General features: G+C 36.4%; 3 protein-coding genes across 3 annotated transcripts; 2 read left to right on the top strand and 1 right to left on the bottom strand.

Moving 5' to 3' along the window:
* Positions 1-702: 702 nt before the first annotated feature.
* On the top strand, positions 703-6,033 carry LOC145910847 (cholecystokinin receptor type A-like). The gene is made up of 11 exons (XM_082998057.1): positions 703-930; positions 1,400-1,648; positions 2,047-2,162; positions 2,313-2,461; positions 2,901-3,031; positions 4,476-4,681; positions 4,941-5,084; positions 5,339-5,446; positions 5,568-5,696; positions 5,929-5,972; positions 6,030-6,033. Exons 1-11 carry the CDS (start codon positions 774-776, stop codon positions 6,031-6,033), a joined length of 1,437 nt encoding a protein of 478 aa, XP_082854183.1. The 5' UTR covers positions 703-773.
* Positions 6,034-7,050: 1,017 nt separating this feature from the next.
* Positions 7,051-8,680, top strand: LOC145912573 (ADP-ribosylation factor-like protein 1). Its single transcript, XM_083000092.1, has one exon. The coding sequence runs from the start codon at positions 7,179-7,181 to the stop codon at positions 7,872-7,874; it is 696 nt and encodes a 231-aa protein (XP_082856218.1). The 5' UTR covers positions 7,051-7,178; the 3' UTR covers positions 7,875-8,680.
* A 71-nt stretch (positions 8,681-8,751) lies between these two features.
* LOC145910131 (protein kinase C iota type-like) lies at positions 8,752-14,555 on the bottom strand. Its single transcript, XM_082997155.1, has 13 exons — positions 14,392-14,555; positions 14,192-14,281; positions 13,855-13,979; positions 13,566-13,677; positions 13,263-13,397; positions 12,781-12,900; positions 12,362-12,459; positions 11,920-12,055; positions 11,443-11,655; positions 10,916-11,005; positions 10,651-10,746; positions 10,504-10,575; positions 8,752-10,179 (listed from the first exon to the last, which is right to left on the bottom strand). The coding sequence occupies exons 1-13, from the start codon at positions 14,500-14,502 to the stop codon at positions 10,063-10,065; spliced, it is 1,515 nt and encodes a 504-aa protein (XP_082853281.1). The 5' UTR covers positions 14,503-14,555; the 3' UTR covers positions 8,752-10,062.
* Positions 14,556-15,229: the final 674 nt, after the last annotated feature.

The raw sequence follows: 15,229 nt of genomic DNA, 5'->3' as shown, positions 1-15,229 counted from the left end.
GTTTTTGTGGCTTTTGGCAGCAGCTTTTAGTTTACTCGATACATGAGGTTATTCTGTTTTAGTTTTAAAATATTTGATATCACCATCATGCTTTGCCAATCTATCGACTGTTCTTTCTTGCGTTGAAAAATAAAGTTTATAAAAAATTAAACTTAATCCTTAATGAAGCGAGACTGTGGAGGATATGGCAAAGAACTGTGACATCAGACCTTGCTTGGTATCGTGTAATAACTGTAATAAAAACAGTCAGTTGTAGTATCTCGCTCGTTTGAAAATCTCACTGCAACGATTAAATAAATTGCCGCCAAGCTAGTCATTAGTACGGTTTCTTTCACAGGTACAGGCGCAGCAACCTTGCTGTTCGTTTCCGAGACCGACTATGTCAGGCGGTGCAAATGGATTGTACGAGTTGTGCATTGGATATCGAAAGTTATTGCTTATTGTAATGCATTAGTGCCCAACCTGGCCAACGGTGGTGCGATTCCGAGTAAGCAGAATTCAGTCGTTGCTGTACAGTTAAATGACAACAGTCTCGTTTTACAGTGCTGGTTCTATTCAAGTTTTCCAAGCATCACAGCATTTTCTATAATTTTTAAAAATAATTGCAAAGGCTAATGTGTGTTTTGTTTTAAACTATATTTTTTTTTGTATGGCGATGGCTTAGATAGCAAACAACAGTGCAATGACATGACAAAATTGCTTGCTACCTGCAACTGTATGGTCTGTAAGACGGCAAAATTATTCTGTACACCAGTTCCAGTATGTTATAAGCTATGAATGCAAGCAGCAACGATGAAAATGTCACTTCATTTTTTTTGTTTTCGACACGGTCAATTGTCACCGAACAATTTATCGAGTCGAATGGTACCTATGACGTCACTGTAGATGTTGAAGCAACCAAGCCGATTATGTGGCAACACGCGATAACAGGTACGGTCTGAGGCTGCATTGATTCTGTTTGCTTTAGACAATACCAGAAAACTTGCTGATTACGATTTGTTCGCAAGGCATATTTTACACAGGTCTCAACTAACGAAATTTTGAAAAAATAATTGTTTTGCTTGAAATATTAGTGGCCAATTTGTGCACGTTATCAGAAGAACCAAGTTGGTTTTGCGCCCTGTCGTGTAAATCATGTAAATTTATGACGTTTTAAAACGTCACCTAGTCGTAAATTGAGTCAGGGCAACACCTGAAGAATATGCCTTAATAAAGTATTTCCGTTACAATTCATTGTTATGAAGAAATAGTTTCACGAATGTATTAATTGTGTTTTGTTGATAATAATTTTATCGCCAGTGAACTGCGTTATCCGTCAACAAGTCAAAGAAAAATATTGATTTGTGAACTTTGACAAACATTACTTTACATCACAGCAAAATATGGGTTTACACCGCAGGTTCATTAATCGCCAGCATCGTTCTCTACGTGGTTGTGTTCGTTTTGGCTCTGGTCGGAAATGTACTCGTCATCATTACATTGGTGTGCAACCGACGAATGCAGACCGTCACCAACTGCTTTTTGCTCAGCCTCTCAGTCAGCGACTTATTGTTGGCTCTCGTATGCATGCCCGTGTCCATTACCGGGCAAGTCCTCAAGCGATTCGTGTTCGGACTGACCATGTGCAAGATTATACCTTACTTCATGGGTAAGTGTATACTACACTCTGTTGTTACTGTATGTCTTAATTCAGAATGAGTGAAAAAACGAAATTACCCCAATCAATATGCTTACATATTAATATTTTTCTCTAAATAAATCGATCTGAGCTGTCTGAAGATCGCTGTGTTTGGATTTTAATACATTATTATTGATACGGTGTGCGATCGACAGCCTGCCAGGGGCCTTTGGTTTTTTTTGATCCAGATTTGATTTACTAATCACATATTAAAATTATTTCTAATTTTAATATATATGCATATCGATACGGTGCGCGATCGATAGCCGGCCAGGGGACCTTTGTTTTGAATTGATCTAGTTTTTTCATTCTGTAAAACACAGCTTTATGAGCTTTTCCTACGACGAATATATTTTTCGCTTTTTTAGGCATATCCGTATCTGTGTCCACTCTGACGATGTTGACAATCTCTTTGGAACGATTCAACGCGATTTGTCATCCACTCAAATCGAGGGTTTGGCTGACACGAAAGCACGCGATGCAGGTGCGTGAACTTTTTTTTGGCGCGACCAAACAGAATGAAATCAATTGAACAATAAAGGTAACTTCACTATTCATGTCGTCGGCCTCCATTTATTACCGGATGAAAATATAAAAACACCCAACCTTGGTAGATTTAATTCTTTGTATGCAGGCTGTCGTATTCATTTGGATTATTTGCTTTGTGCTGATGTCACCTCTCGCCATACTTAACAAGCTGCAGTATATTCCAATCGACGACGGGAACACGTACACCTATGCGTGTAGAATTAAGTTTACCAACAGAACAGCAAAGAAAACCTGGTATGCAACAATTTTTATTTAACTACCAAATCCGAGTTGTAAATAATAGTAAATAATTTTTATTATGCACGTATGGCAAGGTTGCTCGCTTGTTTATTTATGGCCAAACCCTTACGACCAGCAGTTATATCGAACCTAAGTTTGTTGCACAATATCTCCTCTGGGACCCCCGATACCCATTAGTGGTTGCGTAATCTCCTGGTGATCATCAACCTATAAGGTTTACATTACTTTGCGCTAAACCCAAATTGGTTTCGCTCTGACATGGGATTAGTTTCGCCCAAGACACAAGAATTAGGTGGGAAGAATATTCGAAAAGAAAAAATATCGTCTACTGCACACTACACCAAAACATCATTTTTCTCTCCAATCAACTATGATTTTATTACTTGGGTGTACAGTATCCCTGTTAGTAAAAGAGCAATCACGTGTTTTTCAGGTACTTATTTCTACTGATATCGCTCTTCGTGATTCCGGGCACGGTGATGGCCATTGCTTACACCAGAGTGTGTTGGACGATTGTTAAACGTTTCCGACTGGGCCCTGACTCAAACGCGGAACTAAGCGGTGGTGGGTTTTAATTTGATATGTAAATAGGCTGGGCTAGTAGGACGTGGATACAAGTTCATTGCAAACATGTTAAAAATATCGACATATTGAAAGACATCAATTGGGCCAATTTCGGTCTCTATCGCTTTTCCGTCATCGTTACGTAATTTGCTATTTCTTGTCGATTTATTAGGACGGGGGGCTGCAGTCGTTTATTGTAACATGCTTGGCGATCCATTCTAACGCATTTATTATCCCCCATGGGGTCAGAGCGTTCAACTGCGTTACGCCATTGCGTTGATGTTTTTGTCAACGCAATCGATGCGAATGACGACGGCCGAACATTTTAATCGGGTTTGTTTGAAAGCTCATTAAAGTTGTTCTTCTTTAACCTTCCTTTTCCACAATTTAGTGCTTAAAAATAACGTTACCACCATGCAGTAGCAAGACTTTGAAAGCATCCTTGTGGTGTTGTCCTTTTCACATTAGGTACAAGGTTCGATTGTGGAAGTGAAAACCCATTGTTGGTCACTTCATTGACGGTTGAAATTCTCAAGTAAATTTATTTCATTTTACACATCTGACTCACAACAGACATTTTTATTTGTAACTAATCTACACTCTTTTGTACACGCGAAAAACGGCTGATATGATTTTAATAACAGCAACTTGACAGGCGTCTTAATTATTACGTCATAGTCGTGGGATGAGACAATAAATAGAAAAAAACTTAAAAAATGGTAAAGTGGCGCAACAACCGTTTAGGATTGAAAAAGCATTCGAATCTCTGCGGCAATTTTATGTAACAGTGCACGTACTGTTTGCAATAAATCGGTTTGATTTTTCTGCTATGTCGTCACGTACCCCCTGTGCAGTTTGTCGCGGACAAGTTTGGGAACCCCTGCCCTGATGAACGTGCAAGGGACAAAAATTTATGCGCAGCTATCCTAAAGGTTAATATCTACAATCAATTTGAAGGAAAATAATCGGAAACTTTTAAAATCGGGCTGCTGGTGCTCGGAAAGTCAAAAAGAAGTTAAAGTTTCCATATTTTCATATCCACAACCGTAATATTGAGAAGTTTGCGACAAACTTTAAATCGAATGCGTACAGGGCTTTGCTCCTTGACATTCGTGTCTGTTCGACGAATACTTATTATCCCATTATTTTGTCAAATTAGGGAACAAACCAGCTCATGAAAGGAGACTTTCAAATCCACGTAAAGCACTTTGTCATTTCGTGGGTAATTTAAGACTTTCTTGACATTCGTGATAGTGATTTGACATGTCTGGCGGAAAGACGGTTTGAGTCAAGTTTATTATCTTGCAATTCGAAATGGGTGTATCAGCGAACCATTTGCAGATGTTTTTATGACAAGAAACAAGATAATGCAAAAAGTGAATAAACGCTTTGGTGTAAAAAATACTTGCCTCATATTTTAAACAACATTGTGTTGTTGTATCAGAATCAAGTCAAGGTAGTTCAAGGCGAAATTACGAGTCACCTCGCATGGACGGAGACGGGCTTTACATTCCACCAAACCCACGCAACAGATCCTACTTTCAAAGAATGGGGAACTCCATGCGTCGGATGGTGAGAAGGACTCCCAGTCAAATGGGGCCGTGCCATTTACCACCTGACCAGCCAGCGATGCTGGGCACCACAGCACAGGTTTGTCAAATCAATGTTATGTTAAAATGTCTTTTGTCGAGTTTGGCAAAAAAAAATGATTAAAAAAGTCATAGACAACACAGCTATCTATATGCTAAGCAAGGATAAACACAGGATTCTCCACTGGCGGCAGTTTAAAACACAATATCGCTAAAAATAATTCAACAATTTACTAAACAAGCTGACAATGCTGTCTATATTCGTCTTTTAAATTTCTTAGGTCAATTTTATTTACTAAAAACATTGCATACATTTGCAGGGTATGTCCTTTCGTTCGTCCTCCAGGCAGCCCCACTATTGCTATTGCTCACAGAAGTACCCTGGTGGATCGCAACGAATACGGGAGGCAACCGCTAGATGGCATGCAAAAAAGCGAGTTGTACAGATGTTCATCGTCATTTTGGTACGCCAGTTATTTTATAGTTAGGTTGTTTTTTTTCACAATTTTAGAACAATGTATAGTTTACCCAGCCATAAATGCGTGTTAACTTGTTGAATACAGAGTATACCAACTGTCTGATTCTGCAAGAGGGCGTGGAGCCAAGTGCGACACATACCAGTGTATAAGGGGTCCACGTATTTTAAAAGGGTGTGATCTTCCAAAAAGGCCTCGCGTCAGCATTTTTTCTCCTGATTCCCTGTTATCTGTACTTGCAGATTCTGTACTTCGTATGCTGGACACCACTGTATATCATTAACGTCTGGCAAGCTTTTGACCCCGACGGTGCCATGTCCGCTATGGATGGCAACATCCACATTATACACGTAAGGCTGTTGAAGTCTAACATGTAATAAAGTAAGATGTTACAGGTACCAGGTCTAACGGAGTTTGATTAAACACATGTGAAACATTATAATTTCAAGTGATTTTAATTCAAATTTGCAGCTTTTGTCTTACGTGTCAACTTGCGTCAATCCGGTTGTCTATTGCTTCATGAACAAAAGATTCCGAGAAAGTTTCCTTTTCGTTTTTCTTTGTTGTGCGAGTAAATCCTGTCGACCAGAGTTCCATAAGGTAAAGAATTTCATTTCAAATTCCTGGCAATACTTTATCGAACTTTATAGGACTGTGTTCTTCTTCCTTTAAAGCATATAGAAACACTTTTTGATTGATTAAATAAATTATATTTCAACCCGAGATAAAACAGCAAACGTAAACCCCCAACTGCAGCTTGCGCTTGAGTAAAAACACCCGATGCTCGATTGTGCGCATTTATTGCAATTTTTTGTTGTTTTGTTTATTAAAGAATAGTTGGAAAGTTCGACGAGTTCCAAAGCCCATGTACGTCAGGTGAGTTTCGAAATATTTTTAATTTTTTTTTTTTAATCTTATGAAATTTTTTGGCAGGTGACGCCCGAAGCAAATCGCCACAAAAAACTTTGTGTTATTTTAATTTCTTGTCACGCATGGTTACTTTGCACTGCTCGTTGTTGTAAAAATATAATTATCAGAACAGTTGTTGGATCTATGTGGTTGTCGAAAGTTTTCCTGTGTCTACAGACTAAATACAATAATGCAAGAAGGATTTTGCCATGCATAACGAACCTCAGTTAGTCAAAAACGATGTTATCAGTTCTCCATTCAGTTGAATAGTTAAATTTCATAACAACTTTTAGAAAATAGTAATTTGCACAAACATGAAATACATCAAAGGCTACCTCAATCTGAGAGTTTGTAGAGCGGTTTTCTGCAGTTGCCATTTTATCATTTGTAACCATAAAACTGAAAAGTATATTATTTTTTCCGGTTCTTAAAATTTCCTACTTATTACGTTACAATCACTTCTTTGTAAAAGGAAATGCACTATATTCGTTACAAGTTCTTTAGCAAAATTTACGTAAAGGTCCGTGGAGGATTATCTTACGTAATGACCGCATGGTGTAGGTAGAGACCAATTTAAATAATGACCGCTTGGTAGAGGTAGAGGACTATTTTAACAATGACTGCCAGTCACTATGATTTCTACAGAACTTAGTTATAGAGATCAGTATCCTTTCAGAACACTCCCATGGCGAAAGTTTATTCGTGTGCTTCGAATTTCAAAATTTTTTAAATGAGACTAATACGCTCCAGGCAGCTTTACAACTAAATAACTTAAATTTTTGCCTAGGCAAGGTGTTTCATTTTAGGCCCCTACTTATATACGTAAGAGTACTTCCTGATTAACGGCTTCAGTCATGTGACCTCAAAATTGACATCACATTTGCCACGCAAGCGTATCGTGTATCTGTTTTATTTTGTTATTGCGATTGTATAAATGAGTGTTTTAGGTTGGATTGAAAGATAAAGTTTGTAGCATGGTGTTCGATAATTATTCAGAAGTTCAGGGAGTCATTAGGTTTACAGCTGCCAAGTTTAATGATCGCAAAACGATAGCTGCAATCTCCAAGCAAGAACATGCGAAATCATGCCATTGCATGAAATGAAATGTTACTGCGAGGTTCAGAGATTATGATATGAATTACTGTGTTGCGTCATTACGTTTTCTAACATCTCATGTCCTATTTGTTGATGTTTTTTTATAACAACCAGACTTTTAAATTCATACCAAGTTACAATATATCCAGTACCATATTCATTACACAACGTAAAAATATCATTACATATTTAAATGTTTATCATGGTTATTTAGGTACAAAGCTGAACATAGACATGGGTGGTATTTTCAGTGGCCTGTTTAGTCGTCTGTTTGGGGAAAAAGAAAGGCGTATACTTATTCTTGGCCTGGATGGTGCTGGAAAGACAACCATATTGTACAAATTGCAAGTTGGTGAGGTTGTTACAACCATTCCAACCATTGGTTTCAATGTGGAAACGCTGCAGTACAAAAACCTGAAGTTTCAAGTTTGGGATCTTGGTGGCCAGACCAGCATTCGTCCGTACTGGCGATGCTACTACAGTAACACGGATGCCATCATCTACGTTGTGGACAGCATGGACAAAGAACGCATGAGTACCTCAAAACAGGAACTTGTCAGTATGTTGGAGGAAGAAGAATTGAAAAAGGCCATACTTGTTGTATTTGCAAACAAACAGGACTTGGAAGGTGCGCTGACGGAAACAGAGGTGGCGAAAGAACTTGGCTTGGCTGCATTTAAGGACCGAAAATGGCAAATTTTTAAGACCAGTGCAGTGAAAGGCATTGGTCTTGAGAAGGCCATGGATTGGCTTGTTACAGAGGTGCAGTCATAATCGCATATATGCACTTGCGTAGCATCAGAGTTTTTTGGTGCAAAGAAGTTTTTCTCCAAGCACTATTGGTTTTGCTATTCAGTTGTGTCTAAGAAAAATGAAACTAGTAGCAAGATGCACTATATATTATGGCACAGATTGCATTTTTTGCTTAGTTGCAGATGTGCTCTTTAGTATGCCGCCGAAATATGTTACAACATGCTCAAACAATCAAACCAAATGTGTAGAGGTACAAGGTATTTGTGCTTGTTATTAGTGCAAAAATGGACATGTCGTTTTCGATACTGTGCATACATATGGAGCATCTGTGTTATGGTTAGGCGTACACAAACCTACAGAAGTAATGTGTAATGATAAAATTGCGGTACAATTATATTTTCTGTTTGTACCTCAATTTATTTGACCAAATCTGGGACTGAAGATTTAGTAACACTTATGGTATCATGCAATTCTACAAGTAGCAATGAACATTAAATATTACATTTTCAGTTCTGCTTAAATATCAAACATATCTTTTTCCTTGATCTTGGTTGTGTCATTTGTTTTTACTTGTAAGTGCAATTAAACAGAGCATGTTATACTTCAAAATGTTATATTTCTTCATTGAAGGATTGAAAAAATAGTGACAGAGTACAAGCTGAACAGCAAGAAGTTGTTTTTCAAACAAGCTCTTCTTTACAGTAAACATTATTGTAGCTTAAATAACAGTTTCATTTTAATTTATTTTATTAACTTAAACGTAGATGTGTGTTATTTGGTGTTACTCGTTGTTCTGTTTTATACAATCTTTCTGGTTAGTGTGTTATTTGTTTTAAAAGAATAAACAGACCTAAGTTACAGTTTCTGCTTCCACATTATATCCTTTCACGAAAACCAAAACGGCGAATACATGATTGTATTTGCTCAAAGATTTGTGTTAATATAGCGTGCTTTTTATCGGAAAGGAATATATGAAACACACTAGACTAATATTCGCTAAAAATTGAAAAAAAACAAAAGCAAACTGAAAGGGGGCAGATAAGTTGGAAAAAGTGTTGCAATGGTTACAAAAAAAGTGGTCAGTGGCTTGATGATTCATGAAAAAACACTGCAGATTTAAAAATTGACTTACTGGTTATACTAGGAGTCATGGTGGATTATAAACTCTAAAAGCAAGCAAGGTTAGCCATGGCTTAAATCAGTGTTGTAAACGGTACCCTAGCCATATTCCAGAAAATAACATCAGTTTGTTCTGTAACGGCAGAAATAAAACCATGAGTAGCCAACGACAAAAGCACCAGCGTCCGACTCACAATAAAAAGTTTTTGCCTTGCCATGATCAAGCGAAAAGTTGCAAGTAAAAAAGAAGCATCAGCTCTCTGTTTGTTTATGAAATAACAAAGTGAGTAGCGACGATAAATAGAGACAGACTTTGCAAAAGGCACCACTGGAAATTTCATTATCAAAATAACGGGGAGTAAAATTTGTTTCAGCACAAGTACCTACAAATATAAACGAGGAAAATACTCCAACATCCAGCAGTAACTAGATATTGAGGAGGCGAAGGTACCCGGTTAGAAATGGAAAAAATTAGCGAAAGCAGCTTCACAATGATACTGACTGAATAGGTAACTCATTGTGCATTGGTTTACAATGATAAGATGTGATTGGCCCCAAAATCAAGGACAGAACTGGCCTAACTGGACTTCAAAGAAGTGCCAAAGTTTGATCTTGGATAACCAGTTGCACCAAAAGTGTGACAACAATTGCTTTTCATGTAAAGAACTATGCTGGGTGGATATTGGTCTTTACTTCAAATCAACGCAGTTGATTCTCCATTGATCCTTCAGATCGAGTACCTGTACGCCCAGACAGGAAAAAAGGTGATACAAATAAAAGCCTAATACTGCAAGTGTAATATCATGGAATTGTCACTTGCACATCTTTCATAGTGGATGATTTACATATAGCCAATCAAGATGTGAGGTTTAACGTTGAGGTGGTGTTTGGAAGAAAAAGAATGATTGGAAAGTGTTCAAGAAGGGCTTTGACACTGCACTATTTAAAGTTTTGAATGAACTGACGTCCCAAACACTCCAACTGCCTTGTTTCAAAACTGATTGACGAAATCCAACAATTTGAGGACATCATGCCATGATTAAAGGCTCAAAGTATTTGGATGAATTTTAAGTTTAACTTCAGTTTGTTGCTAAACAACGTCTTCGCTGGTCATGAGTAGGGGATTGATGTACTCAAACCCTTCAAAATCTGATTGGTCGATTTTCAAAATTACTTGTGTGTCATCTGGTGTCAGTTGTACTGGTTCCTACATAAACATGACATAAATGGACGTTAAACAGTACTGACAGAGTGTAGAACACAAGAAAATATTAACTAGTAATTAACAACTAAAATGTCAAGATAACATATGACAAAAAATAGCAGTAAAACAATGTATTATACATCGTTTTTCATTTTTATACGGAATATCTTTTATGATTTTAGGTGGCTATAATTTCAAAAAAAAGATTGAATTATTTTGTGCAGCAAGTTTCATCTCATATGTATAAATTTTTATCAAATCATTGCCTGTTACTGGACTACAAAATCAAATTTCGGCATCACAGTCCAAATTTACAGCCCAACCCACCTGGGTAAATTGCTTGTCAAAGTTATCCAACCCATGTTCATCCTCTATGTTGGGTTTGTACGGCGGAACAACCTTTGCAAAATAATAAAATTTGCTTCACAAGATTGCTTCTCGACCCAAATTAGTAGTCATGGTTCAACTGCCTACCTGTTTTGCGTGAAGTTGGTCCCAATCAATTGCTCTAAAGAACTGATGTTCTAAAATATCTTTAAAGCCACCCTCAGGATGACAACCCAGGCGATCCTGTAAGATCAACATAACAATATTACTAATAGTCACAACACAAAGTGGAAGTCTTTGTTTGGCCAGCAATACTGTCCATAGTCACATTAAGCTGCACCAATGAGACATTATATGTTAAAACAGCCATCTGTATGCATCTAACAAAATTTTACATCAACACAACACCAACCTGAGGCACTTTGTTAAGGAAACCTTTTAGCACTGACGAAGCTTTCACTGAAAGTGAACGAGGAATACGGATTACTTTCTCCAAAATAACCTGCAAAAGTATAACTTTATTGTATGTCTACAAATTAAGCAAAGAATGATATTCATAACAGAAAGTTCCAATTTAAAATAATTCACAAAAACTAAACAACAGAATAATACAGAGAGAAACAATTATTATGACTACAGGAAACCATGATTTTGGAAACAGAATAATGCATCATCAAATTGAAAAGGTTATGATAAAATTTAGGTTAGAGAACTTTAAAGGAAACACAAAACAAAGCTGCATAACCATTTTGTGGGGGTTGTAACACTGCTCAATTTTAAAACAAACAACAGGCAAAGTGGGTTGTCTAACACTAGAAAGTTTTATTTCCTTGCAGGAACAGTTGTTAAGTAGTAAGCAAACATAACGCTGGCAATAAAAATGCTTCCAAGAAACAAAACTCAGGATTTCTGTTAATATTTGACTGATCAGTCTTTCACCTGAAACAAATAATCTTCTGTATTTTGTTCCGGGTTATCAGTCATTCCAACAACATCGAAAGGACTTCTCCCGGCCATCATTTCAAACATAAGAACACCAAGAGCCCACCAGTCAACTGAGAAGTCATAGTCTTCCCCTCTCAATATCTCAGGAGCAATGTAGTTGGGCGTCCCACAGAAGGTAGCTGTGGTGTCACCTTTCCTGATCCCTTCCTGTTGATGAATTATGACGAACACAAAGGTTTAGAATGTTCATAAATTAATAGAATAAAAATTTGTGTTTTATCCTAAAAAGGTGTAAGAATAAAAGAATAAAGTTTCATTTTATCCCAAATAGTTTTTAAAAGGTAAAAATGTATATGAATATCAGTAAATAACTGTAATACTTATATAATAATGTTTACAGTAACATTCATAATTTTTCGACTGACGATGTTTGTTTACAAAACAAATGCTTCCTCAAGTTAATGTACCTACCTTACACATGCCATAATCAGTAAGTTTAATGTGACCCTCACTATCAAGAAGCACATTGTCAAGTTTCAGATCACGATATATGATTCCTTTCTCGTGGAGAAAATGCAAAGCAAGGATGATTTCGGCAGCATAAAACCTGTTCAACACAAACCCTTATTGAATGTGGTCTGGTTAGTTTCATATACCCAACAATACAAATAAATACCCCAAAAAAGTTGGTCTTGCAAAGTTAAGAAAAACTGCTGCCTGTTTTACTAACCTTTGCCACATCGCATTTGTTGTTAGTAGCAATTTGCGAGTAATTAATAATCAGAAATTAACAGGAAGACAATGTTTTTCCAAGTATTGCAAGCACTCAAGCTCCACCACCAACACAAGACTATTACAATGGTCCATTTATACATTTTATATCTATACATAAATACACAATCATATGTTTAACCTTGCATGTTCCTCTGGCAACTTGCGTTGACGTTGCATGTGGAACATAAGATCGCCTCCACTTACATACTCGATCACAAAAAACAATCGTGCAGGTGTCTGCACAAAAAACAAGCAACAGTAAAAAATAGCAATACATGTATATTTACATGAATTCTTTTATCCATCACGCAACATGGTAGTGTTTGCTTAAGGAACAAACTTAACATACACAAATGGATGAAACCCACATCAACAGACTCTTTACATTGAAAAACATTTTTACACACAAAACAGACTTTTAGCAGTCAAACAAAACAACTACACTCCGATAACAGTTGTTTAGAGGTTTATTGTACAAGCACATAACTATGCAAATGTCATATTTGCAGAACTACAAACACACTACACAACAATTTAAAAACCTTATCTGTTACTGACCTGAAAACAAGAGTGAAGTCCCACAAGGAAAGGATAATTTGAAGCAGTCTCAAAAACGTGTTTCTCTGTTTGAACCCAATCAATGTCCTCTTCATCTTGAACAAGTTCCTTCTTTATAACCTGTTGAACCCAGTACAAATTAAACACTTAATCAAGTCACTACACACTGTAATTAGGTAGGCTGGCATCAGTTTATGCCACTTCATGATAAATGTAATAAACGTGTATATATATATTGTATATATATATTTACAAATATAATGAGTAGTTTGATAAAATGAAATCAAAAAAATGAAGCTTGCAGTCAAATCATTTTATACAACAATTTTTGTTACACCCATTTGTTAAACACTTTATTCTTATCTAAAAATGGTGCACATACAAATAGCAGACAATGGGTAAATAGCTACAGTAAGCAACTCCCTCTGTTACCACTGGTGGGAATGTATGTTATGTATCTGATAGTAAGGGAGGCAACTGACCTTCATGGCATACGGCTTCTGGGTGGTTTTCAGTTTAACAAGCAACACTTTTGCATAACTTCCTCTGCCAATAACTTTGACCATGTCAAAATCATTTAAACCAAACCCTGGGGTTGGTGAAGGGGGTCCGTCATGCTATAAAAACAAAGGAACAATATAAGACATGAAAATTTAGTAGAAGTTCACATACATTTTCCAAAACATGATTGATGTTAATCCGTGTTTTAATACACATATCATATAATTTAAATAAATAGTGCAAAAACAATAAAGAAATACACCAGCAGTTTTCTAGGTAATTACTTTCGTTTCTGGCCTCTCCAGATGTTCAGGGATTGGATAAATTGGTATTCTCGGTCGTTTTTTGAAGCGTTTTAGTTTTCTTTTGAGTTTGTACCATCTTCTTGCACCGCGTCTAAAGGCATATACAATTATTAGACTCTAATTATATCAGTTCAAACCATGAAAAATGGCAAAGAGTCAGTATGCATACACATCCTACTTTATGCACATGAGCATTAGAATGTGTCACCAAGTTATGTAAACACTTAAAGCATATCTTTATAATACTTATATTTAAATGAATCCCAACCTGTATATTTTGTGTTCACCAGGACAGAGCATGCCTGGTTCAGTCGGTATGCCAGGAAAGACATGAAACAAAAGTGCATCTTCACCATTTATCTCATATAATCGAATTGCTTCCGATAGCTCCAGCTAAACACAAATATTTTAGATATTCACACTTATTTTTCCTTTTCGGTGAAATTATCTGACGCACATGTCATCCAGTGACGACTTGCTTATTGATTTCATTGTACATTGGTATTGTAGGCATTAAATTACAGAAGTATTATAAATATGTTTGCAGTAATCAAGTGATTTTTCATAACTGTGGACACATGATAATATCTCAGTTTAAAGCAGACCTGTGACGTGATTGTACAAGGGTCCCCTTCATCATCAATCCACTTAATGGTGAACACTTGCGCATCTGATAGATTGCAACCTGCTTGAAACTGTAGAAACATACATATTGGTACCACATTCCATTGTATAACTATCAACATTTTAACTAATTAAATTTGCCTGAAACTGACAAACACATTTAGCAGTAAAAAACACTTACCTTTGATCTCAGGTCTGTAAATTGTATAGTGGGTTCAAAATGAATAGGGAAAACATGTCCACCGTAGGTTACCTTCCCTTTGACCATTTGCGATGCTAAATCGATTGACATAATGCATGGGCTGTTTCAAATCTTAAGTGCACATTACCAGGAAAATATTCACCACCCTTGATATCACAATAAAGCAATTTGAAATCATAGTAAATGACATATTAATTACGTTTTTAGCAGCAGCTTCAAAAAACTACAATAAACATGTTTAACATTTTTCCACATAACATTTACTTAGCTCAGATTGCCATTTTCAATACTGAAGATGTGCACGTTTCTCCATTTTAAGCGTGAAATAAATTGAGTATTAACTAATTAACGTTAAATGCAAAACTTACAAAATAAACAAACACAAAATACACGCCCAACGATCTTCAAGCTTTCTACATTCTACCTACAGTGATTTCGGATGAGACATAAGCTTTCATTCTTAAAAAATAGTTTCCCATTTTTAGTTGTTTCTGTGTGTTGTCAAAAATCAGATAAGTACCCAAATCTGATCGGAATTTAAACGAATTTATTTTCCTTTGAAGACAACATGTTTTAAACTAGTTTTTGCTAAGGCGTAGCGGATTGTTATTTATTTACGGCAAGTATTTTAAACCGCTACTGAAATTAAAAACATGTATAAAATGGAATGTAGGCTATGTTTATCAAGGTAAGCTGCAAAATTGAAAACTCAGCTGACTTTACCAAGCATGAGAGAAGACAATGCATTTTCCATTCCTACTTGTTTTTAGAACCACAAAATAAAAGGTCATTTAAAATTTTGGTCACTTTTGTACAA

Source organism: Ascidia mentula, chromosome 8, assembly GCF_947561715.1.
Source record: "Ascidia mentula chromosome 8, kaAscMent1.1, whole genome shotgun sequence".
NCBI classification, from domain to species: Eukaryota; Metazoa; Chordata; class Ascidiacea; order Phlebobranchia; family Ascidiidae; genus Ascidia; species Ascidia mentula.
The sequence above is the reverse complement of the archived record's forward strand: the minus strand, read 5'-3'. Positions and strand labels throughout refer to the sequence as shown.

What these genes read in the sequence shown, in the direction of transcription:
- LOC145910847 (XM_082998057.1), top strand. Translation starts at nt 774, where the DNA reads ATGAATGCAAGCAGCAACGATGAAAATGTCACTTCATTTTTTTTGTTT. An exon ending in GTGGCAACACGCGATAACAG is followed by an intron (nt 931 to 1,399) that starts GTACGGTCTGAG and finishes TTTACACCGCAG; the next exon opens with GTTCATTAATCGCCAGCATC. An exon ending in CACGAAAGCACGCGATGCAG is followed by an intron (nt 2,163 to 2,312) that starts GTGCGTGAACTT and finishes CTTTGTATGCAG; the next exon opens with GCTGTCGTATTCATTTGGAT.
- LOC145912573 (XM_083000092.1), top strand. Translation starts at nt 7,179, where the DNA reads ATGTCCTATTTGTTGATGTTTTTTTATAACAACCAGACTTTTAAATTC.
- LOC145910131 (XM_082997155.1), bottom strand. Translation starts at nt 14,502, where the DNA reads ATGTCAATCGATTTAGCATCGCAAATGGTCAAAGGGAAGGTAACCTAC. An exon ending in TGGAGAGGCCAGAAACGAAA is followed by an intron (nt 13,398 to 13,565) that starts GTAATTACCTAG and finishes TTGTTTTTATAG; the next exon opens with CATGACGGACCCCCTTCACC. An exon ending in ACCAACTTCACGCAAAACAG is followed by an intron (nt 10,576 to 10,650) that starts GTAGGCAGTTGA and finishes TATTTTGCAAAG; the next exon opens with GTTGTTCCGCCGTACAAACC.